The 9,229-nt window shown below is 39.7% G+C and overlaps 1 protein-coding gene across 3 annotated transcripts; it reads right to left on the reverse strand.

Moving 5' to 3' along the window:
* Window positions 1–4,562: 4,562 nt before the first annotated feature.
* LOC146711924 (uncharacterized) lies at window positions 4,563–9,229 on the reverse strand. Of its 3 annotated transcripts, XR_014920222.1 has the most exons (10): window positions 9,166–9,229; window positions 8,559–8,584; window positions 7,985–8,249; window positions 7,798–7,887; window positions 7,315–7,386; window positions 6,903–7,206; window positions 6,500–6,699; window positions 6,315–6,393; window positions 5,225–5,418; window positions 4,563–5,116 (listed from the first exon to the last, which is right to left on the reverse strand). XR_014920222.1 is itself a non-coding variant. In XM_085454975.1 (9 exons), the coding sequence occupies exons 5-9, from the start codon at window positions 6,903–6,905 to the stop codon at window positions 4,972–4,974; spliced, it is 489 nt and encodes a 162-aa protein (XP_085311101.1). In that variant the 5' UTR covers window positions 6,906–7,206; window positions 7,315–7,386; window positions 7,798–7,887; window positions 7,985–8,584; window positions 9,166–9,229; the 3' UTR covers window positions 4,563–4,971. The 3 variants fall into 3 exon arrangements, 1 of the variants encoding a protein (XP_085311101.1); XR_014920221.1 differs by having other exon boundaries at window positions 7,985–8,584; XM_085454975.1 differs by having other exon boundaries at window positions 6,632–6,699; window positions 7,985–8,584.

The following is a 9,229-nucleotide window of genomic DNA, read 5'->3' on the forward strand; positions in this document are numbered from 1 at the left end:
TTCCTACGTGTGTGTGTGTGTGTGTGTGTGTGTGTGTGTGTGTGTATACACATTTTTACAAATTAAATAGTAAAAAAAAAAAAAAAAAAAATAATAATAATAATAATAAAATATATAAAATATACAGAGTTGAATATGTGCAAAACAAGTGGCATTTATATACAGTGTGGAGTGCATAATGTTGAAGTTCCAGTAGTGAAGCTGAGGTGTCTATGACGTGTTCAGCAGTCTGATGGCCTGATGGAAAAAGCTGTCTCTCAGTCTGCTGGTACGGGACCGGATGCTGCAGAACCTCCTTCCTGATGGAAGCAGTCTGAACAGTTTATGGCTGGGGTGACTGGAGTCCTTGATGATCCTCCCCGCTTTCCTCAGGCAGCGCTTCCTGTAGATGTCTTGGAGGGAGGGAAGCTCACCTCCAATTATCCGTTCAGAGCACCGCACTACTCGCTGGAGAGCTTTGCGGTTGTAGGCGGTGCTGTTGCCATACCAGGTGGTGATGCATCCAGTGAGGATGCTCTCAATGGCACAGTGATAGAAGGTCCTGAGGATGCGGGGGCTCATGCCGAATCTTTTCAGTCTCCTGAGAAAGAAGAGGCGCTGCTGCGCCTTCTTCACTGTTTTGTTTGTGTGTACTGACCACGTAAGATCCTCAGCCAGATGTACTCCAAGGAACCGGAAGCTGCTCACTCTCTCCACAGCAGCGCCGTTGATGGTGATGGGGGTGTGTACTTCTCTGCACCTCCGGAAGTCCACTATCAACTCCTTTGTCTTTGCGACGTTGAGGGTGAGATGGTTGTCTTGACACCAGTGGGTCAGGGCGCTGACCTCCTCCCTGTAAGCCGTCTCATCACCGTTGGTGATAAGACCCACCACTGTAGTGTCGTCCGCAAACTTCACAATGATGTAAATGTTGTCCCTGGGACATCATGTTAAAGTTGCCAGAGACATACCATATGAAAGTTTAGCTTCTTTTAGTCCCTGTTTGTTTTATATTGTATATATACAGTGGGGCAAAAAAGTATTTAGTCAGCCACCGATTGTGCAAGTTCCCCCACCTAAAATGATGACAGAGGTCAGTAATTTGCACCAGAGGTACACTTCAACTGTGAGAGACAGAATGTGAAAAAAAAAATCCATGAATCCACATGGTAGGATTTGTAAAGAATTTATTCGTAAATCAGGGTGGAAAATAAGTATTTGGTCAATAACAAAAATACAACTCAATACTTTGTAACATAACCTTTGTTGGCAATAACAGAGGTCAAACGTTTACTATAGGTCTTTACCAGGTTTGCACACACAGTAGCTGGTATTTTGGCCCATTCCTCCATGCAGATCTTCTCGAGAGCAGTGATGTTTTGGGGCTGTCGCCGAGCAACACGGACTTTCAACTCCCGCCACAGATTTTCTATGGGGTTGAGGTCTGGAGACTGGCTAGGCCACTCCAGGACTTTCAAATGCTTCTTACGGAGCCACTCCTTTGTTGCCCGGGCGGTGTGTTTTGGATCATTGTCATGTTGGAAGACCCAGCCTCGTTTCATCTTCAAAGTTCTCACTGATGGAAGGAGGTTTTGGCTCAAAATCTCACGAGACATGGCCCCATTCATTCTGTCCTTAACACGGATCAGTCGTCCTGTCCCCTTGGCAGAAAAACAGCCCCATAGCATGATGTTTCCACCCCCATGCTTCACAGTAGGTATGGTTTTCTTGGGATGCAACTCAGTATTCGTCTTCCTCCAAACACGACGAGTTGAGTTTATACCAAAAAGTTCTACTTTGGTTTCATCTGACCACATGACATTCTCCCAATCCTCTGCTGTATCATCCATGTGCTCTCTGGCAAACTTCAGACGGGCCTGGACATGCACTGGCTTCAGCAGCGGAACACGTCTGGCACTGCGGGATTTGATTCCCTGCCGTTGTAGTGTGTTACTGATGGTGACCTTTGTTACTTTGGTCCCAGCTCTCTGCAGGTCATTCACCAGGTCCCCCCGTGTGGTTCTGGGATCTTTGCTCACCGTTCTCATGATCATTTTGACCCCACGGGATGAGATCTTGCGTGGAGCCCCAGATCGAGGGAGATTATCAGTGGTCTTGTATGTCTTCCATTTTCTGATGATTGCTCCCACAGTTGATTTTTTCACACCAAGCTGCTTGCCTATTGTAGATTCACTCTTCCCAGTCTGGTGCAGGTCTACAATACTTTTCCTGGTGTCCTTCGAAAGCTCTTTGGTCTTGGCCATGGCGGCGTTTGGAGTCTGACTGTTTGAGGCTGTGGACAGGTGTCTTTTATACAGATGATGAGTTCAAACAGGTGCCATTCATACAGGTAATGAGTGGGGGACAGAAAAGCTTCGTACAGAAGACGTTACAGGTCTGTGAGAGCCAGAGATTTTCCTTGTTTGAGGTGACCAAATACTTATTTTCCACCCTAATTTACGAATAAATTCTTTACAAATCCTACCATGTGAATTCATGGATTTTTTTTTCACATTCTGTCTCTCACAGTTGAAGTGTACCTCTGGTGCAAATTACTGACCTCTGTCATCATTTTAAGTGGGGGAACTTGCACAATCGGTGGCTGACTAAATACTTTTTTGCCCCACTGTATATATTTAAGATTATATTTAATAACCACATTGTATTGCAAAAAACCCCAAAACAAGTTAAAATGAATTAATGAATATTGACTAATTCAACCTTTGTTATTTTTCCACCAGAAATGGACGATATAATTAGAAGAAGTGTTCTGAATGACGAAAAAAAAAAGAACTGGAAAAGATACACAACTTTGTGTGCATGTGTCACAATGCCAGGAGGACCCATTCAGTGTTGTGTTAGAAAAATTGAACTCATTAACCCTTCATGGACATTATAAATGTTTAAATGTGGCCTCAGGTAAAGACAGGAAAAGAGACTATTACAAATTCAACTGCATCAGAGCTGGAAAAAAAAGTCGAAACAGCTACAGAGCAGTGGGCTGTAAGGCCTATGTTTCATTTAAAGTACTCAAATGTTGGAAAGACCACACAGTCATCCTGCAGCATACATATGATAAGCATGATGGGCATGATCCTTCGGACCCAAAAGACGCACATTTCAACAATATTTCCAGTGATTTGAGGAGGAAGATTGAGGAACTGCTTTCCCTTGGAACTAAGCCAGCCATCATACTAACCGAATGTCATAAATGGGCCAAAGAACATGGACACTGTCAATGGAAAATTGTATTTAGTAGTCAGTATAATCTTTTAGTGATATAAGTTTGCATATGATAGAATACTGCATGTAGTTATTTGTATTAGGAAATATTCAACCATGTATACTTAGAGGCATATAATCAATTGTGTGTGATCTCTAACAGGCTGCAGGCTTGGTGTGCACTCCAGGAATGCACCCCCACGTCCTGGGAGCATGAGAGTTCGTACCTTGTTTTATTGTTTTACGGTAGGATTAACGTAGCTATGTCTGTTTTAGTTTAAGTGCTTCTTTACATATAGATGAACTGCTGGACTTCCTCACCATGTTATTTAGGGTGAGGGGGAGACTGCCCTCTTTGTGACCAAGGATGTACCTTTTGTGCCTTCATGTTATATGACCCTTTGATCAGCAGGACACACACACACACACACACACACACACACACACACACACACACACAGAAGTATAAAATAAAGACAGGGGCAGTGCTCAGGGCGAGTCTCTCTGTCTGGAGGCTGCCCTTGCTAGCAAGAAGTTCTGTGTGTTTCTCTTCTCTGAGTCTTTACTGAAGAAGTGTTTTATAACATTTTCCTTAACAGACACAGAGATCTTCACAACAGAGGGCATTTTGTCACACCACGTGACATTAACTGTGGAGACAGTCAAAGTGTACATACCTTACTTAATGGAAAACATCTCTTCTATCAACCATACACATCTGACCAAGACCTAATTGTTTTGCAGACACCTGTAATGAAATCAAACATGGAGAACTATGCAAAACAGTTAGTATTTGTTGACACCACGCACTGCGTTAACCAGTATTCATTTCCCTTATTCACACTTGTTGTAAGAGATGATCATGGGCATGGAGTCCCTGTGGCCTATGCTATTGTCAGCAATGAAAGTCAGAAAACCCTGGAAACTTTTCTTGGAATAGTTTGTGAGCATTTCCCAACTTCCCGAGGTAAATAATACATTGACAGCTATTAATTTTGAAATAATTCCTTTTCAAAACAGTTATAACATGCCAGAATCTAATGCTATAGCTGCAGCATGGGCTGCAAAAAACTTTCCTTTCCAGTTGTTAAAGTTATTCCTATAGGCTGTATGCAGTATTTTATATAACTACTTGTGAGTTGAAATGTTTAATTTGGCATTGAAGTGGTGCTTTGAGATTTCCAATCTGGGTTCCAATCTGGCCAAATATCAAAGAGAAATTAAAAATGCATGCCATGGAAGATTTCGGGTCTTAGGGGGTTAAAATGACCAGATCCCTAGGGCCTGTTTTCCAGGCCACTAAATTAAACCCAGTCAATTACTAATTGCACAGAATAAAAACCTACGAGGTCCACTAATAGTCCAAAAGTCCAAATCTTTAATAGAAAAGACAGGCAGAAATCAAACAAACAATAATCCACACACACTGGAAAGTTAATAATTATAAGTTATTAAATCAGACTAATTAAATACAGTAAAATTAATAAGGGAAGACGAACACACGGGAAATAAAAATAACAGTGTAAACATACCAAAACTCAAAATAAAACAGGAAAGCTACTACAAACCGAGTGTGACACAGTTACATTCATATTGAAACATGTGATAATTTTCTTTCTTTGTAGCATTTTTAAGATACGTGTTAGAACAGTCATTATCCTGTTTGGATTAGGAACCAAACATTTTTGCCAAATAGTTAACACAAACTTAGAACAACAGTGAACAATTTTCAAGATTCTGATTTACAGAACAAACAAAAGGTTTCATTATTCAAGAGACAAGATCAAGTTTTTCACACAGGAACAAAATGACAGAGTCCAGTGCAGCAGGGCCAAAGGTGTGTGTCAGCAAACTGAAGGTTGAGGAATCAGTCAGTTCATGTTTAAGGTTGTGTTGGATTTTGAGAAGAGTCTGTCTGTTATTCGAAAGTAAGATTAACAATGTTACACCAATAACCCAAATACGGGGAAATGACAAATAATACAAAAAAAGATACAACTTTCATATTATTTTACTAACTTACTTTGTCATATCAGCACTTGAATGGTCGATGCCTTTACAGACCATGTCTCTTGTGACATCGCAGGCCAATCTTCCGGCAAACCTGAGGGCTAGCTCCCCAGCCTCCTCTTCACTCAGAACACTAAACACTGTTACTTTAGTTTTGGCCTTCTTAGGCCTGTCAAGAATCATTGCGGGCAGTTTGGCTTTACGGCCCTAAAAAAGAAAAAGTGCAAACACCAAAAGAGCAGAGAGAGACACACACACACGCACAAACAAAGTTAAATGCTTTTGTTTACATGGTGTAATTGTGTATATGTTGCAGCAAATGCACAATTTCCAGCCACATTGTCACTTTATTGATACGAGTAACCCGGATTTATTTCAGGTGACATCAAAATCACGAAATGTATACCTACCCCAATCAAACCTCTGAAAACATGAACTGACGTGTTCTCTGCGTTGATTCTGCACTTGATCTCGTCTTCTGTTATTGTGTAGGTTTTCTTTTTTGAGCTTGGTACAGATAAGCGACCATGCACTCTGTAAACTGTACTAGTTCCTTCTGAATCAGTTTGGAATTCTGTATCTGCATCGATCCTGTCAACATCAGCAGCAGCAGCATTATCTGTACTCAGACTTGTGCCGTATACTTCTGTTTCTTTTTCTTTGTCTTCAGTCTGTGTACCTTCATCTCTGACTGTCAGTCTTCCTATCTCACTGTTACTTGTCGATTTGCTGCAGATGTTCTCTCCCTTAGGAACTTTTCCTTTGTCATTCGCTGCCTGATGCTTTCCCTGATGACATTCTTCACTGGCTACTTCTATTGCTCCTCCTGTATAGCCACCTACTATGCTGCACAACTCCTTTCCCTCTGCTGTGCTGCACTGTGCTGTTACATAAAGAAGAATGATATAAACAACACTATATCAATTTAATTGTGAAGGGAAATCCCCACACTACGACACAGTTATGTCTAAAATAGTTTTGTGTAAAAACTGGATCTTTAAATGTCCACTTTAATTACACAGTCCTGGTGTGCAAAGGCAAAATTACGAAAAATCTTTCACTTTAAACATTTTTGGACATTGTTTAGTTATATTGTGACTTACTCTCACAGAAGATACAGATGCCACAAACAGACTTTGAACAACGCATGTGTTTGTATGCACCACATTTCTGGCACTGCACCTGTGAATTAAAAAAAAAAAAGAAGAAGAAATAAACAAACAAAAAACAAATGAACAAAGTCCATTATATAAACAATCTATATGGCTAAGGACATGTCATAGTGTACCCGGTCTTTGGCTGCAATCACACACCAGCACTGACTGCACTTCCTGACTGCATTTTCCAATGTTAGAGAAAAAGAAGGCGGCTAATTCTATCTTTACCTATTGAGGAAAATAAGTAGTGGCAAAGTCAGGACCTGAGCTTTGGGATTTCAGTGTTGTACTCCTCCACTTGTGTTTTACCGTCAATGAGAGATTGGGCAAACTAATAATTGACGAAGAAGAAAAAAAAAGAACAAAAGAAATTAGGTTAACAAAGAAATGATTTTTTTTTTCAGCATTACTGCTGAAATCGTTCAATCTACAAAAAAAATTTAGATTTTACCATCCTGCCTCTAAGGCTTTAAAAACTGAATAGGCAAAAATGTAAACATTACTTATATAGATTAAAGCTATAGTTTTCAGTACCATTATGACATGCACTCCACATGAGTTCCCATCCTGTTGATGTGGGTGGCTCACATGTGACAAAGTCCACTCTCCAGTGCAGCCTCTTGCTGAAGCAAATGAGCTGAGAGATCGCAGTTATTACAAATAAAAAGCATATAGAGAAATCAATAACCACGTTCGGTAATGATTTCAATTAAATTAAATATGTTATGTTAAATATGTTAATTAATTACCTCCAGTTTTTCAACACCGCACTTTTTCTGGCCTCCGACTCTCCAAATGAATTCATATAGACTATGGTCCTCTTGGGTATGTCACAAAACTGTTTTGTAAAAAGATGGATATGGTAGGCTTGTGCCTTGAGCTTTCCTAATGAGGGACACTGAAAAGTATCATGCACTAGAGAGAGTGCAAAATCTGTGCAACTTACAAACAAGGTCCAGTGGCTGCCGTTTTCCAGACAGGCTCCAATCAATTTCTCATACATCTGAAAGATGTTTTTCTGGAAATAAAAAGAATGTGACAAGTATGTTTTTCTGTCAAGAATGACACTGCAAAACTGCGAAAGCTTGTCAGGTGAGACTTGTAATTAATTCTGCAGATACACAAACATATAGAAAGTGTCATTTTTTGTTTACATTAATTAAGTTCTATAGTGTGTACGAAACAAATCAAGACCACAGACTCAACACGTACCACTCAATTTTTGGTGTTCTTTATCAGTTGGCCAAGAAAGAAATGTTTTAATCTGTGTGCATTGCTTTTGAGCAAGTCTTTACACAGAAAAGGTTTCAGAAAGGTATTTTTCAGGTTCTTCTGACAAGGCTTCAATTTTGGAAAATGCTGTTTGTTTATAGTGTCAACTTATAAACCCTTTGTGATAAGAACATAGTTACCACAGTCCAAGTCATACCTTCAAAAAGTATGCACTTTGTGCTCTTGTGGACCCATCCAAAAATTTTCCAGTGATTTGGCTTGGTATTGGATAAATGTGAGGGAAATTCTATAAAAATAACATAAATACACCTATGTTTTCAAATACATTACAAAAAAATGTAAACATGCTATGTCATTATGATCAAACCAGCTTTTCAACATACCTCACACTGCAAATAGATTAGACCATCTATTACCTTATAAAACAAATAAATAAATACATATAAATAAAAACAGAACTAAGGAACACGATTCATTAAGTAAATTGTACAATAAAGTGTATTTAAAGCAGAATTTAACATTAGTTTTATGACAACATAAAAGGATTTTTATGTCAAGAGGTACCTCATCTGAAATGTTTGTCTGGTCAAACAGGGATTTCAAACTTGAAATAGAATAGAGCTACTCCAGCTACTCCCACAAGGTAATCTGTGAGAAAGCATATGCTGTAGTCAACAGATATCATTTTCTTTTTGCATGCTGCAACCATCATCCATTTCAGTCTTCTAGGAGCTTTGTCTGGTTGTAGTTCTTTTTTCTCCTCCTCTCCCCTCATCTATTAATTAAATTGTTTTCTGACCTTCCTAACTGTTTCCGACCTGTCTTCCCAATGTGATGTTTAAGCAATATATGTATGGTCAGAAGGGAGTGAAATTTCCATTGCAGTTGTACGTGTAACATTGCATGTGATAATAAAAGGCTTGATTGGTTGATTATTCAACATGAGTTGACATTTACCTGACATTGTGAAGGAGTCACAGTTTCTGTAAGGGTGTAAGAACATAACATGTGGATTTGTCACACTTATTTTTCACAAGTTAATAACAATCAATAATTTTCATTCCATTATTTACAAGCTATCACACGATGTCCCTGGGACAACATTTACACGATGTCCCAGGGACAACATCTACACGATGTCCCAGGGACAACATCTACACGATGTCCCAGGGACAACATTTACACGATGTCCCAGGGACAACATTTACACGATGTCCCAGGACAAATTTGTAAATTTCTGGATTACTGTTAATCTCCATAGAATCAAGAACTCATGTCAAGTTTCACAGCTATGGACCAGTTAATTATGTTTCCAGTTTGATTCATAGATTCAGCACACAACCATTAGTCTAGGCCTTTTAGTTCAAATTCTCTTCACTTATGTTTGTAAAATGATCAGGGAAGCTACTGCAATTTTGCCTGACCCAACCCCCGGGCCACGAAACACCCAAAAAGTTGGGGAACGCTGGTCTAGAGAATAGTGGTTAGCTAATGCTGTCGTCAAGTAGCCTATCACTAGCAAACAAACAGCAAGCCAAGTGAGGAACATATGTATAATGCTTACCGTTTATTAAAGAAAAGTATCCTAAATTGACTTCAAATTCGGCGGACAGGCGGCGGTTTCTCGC

This window comes from Copadichromis virginalis, linkage group LG4 (assembly GCF_057382275.1).
Source record: "Copadichromis virginalis isolate Kocher_CV1m ecotype Utaka linkage group LG4, C_Virginalis_male_GT1.1, whole genome shotgun sequence".
NCBI classification, from domain to species: Eukaryota; Metazoa; Chordata; class Actinopteri; order Cichliformes; family Cichlidae; genus Copadichromis; species Copadichromis virginalis.

Bases quoted from the DNA above. Each gene is read 5' to 3' on its own strand.
- LOC146711924 (XM_085454975.1), bottom strand. The intron at 6,394-6,631 runs GTCCTGACTTTG...TTTAATTCACAG, and splicing joins ACTGAAATCCCAAAGCTCAG to GTGCAGTGCCAGAAATGTGG. The intron at 5,419-6,314 runs GTAAGTCACAAT...TTTCTTTTTTAG, and splicing joins CATCTGTATCTTCTGTGAGA to GGCCGTAAAGCCAAACTGCC.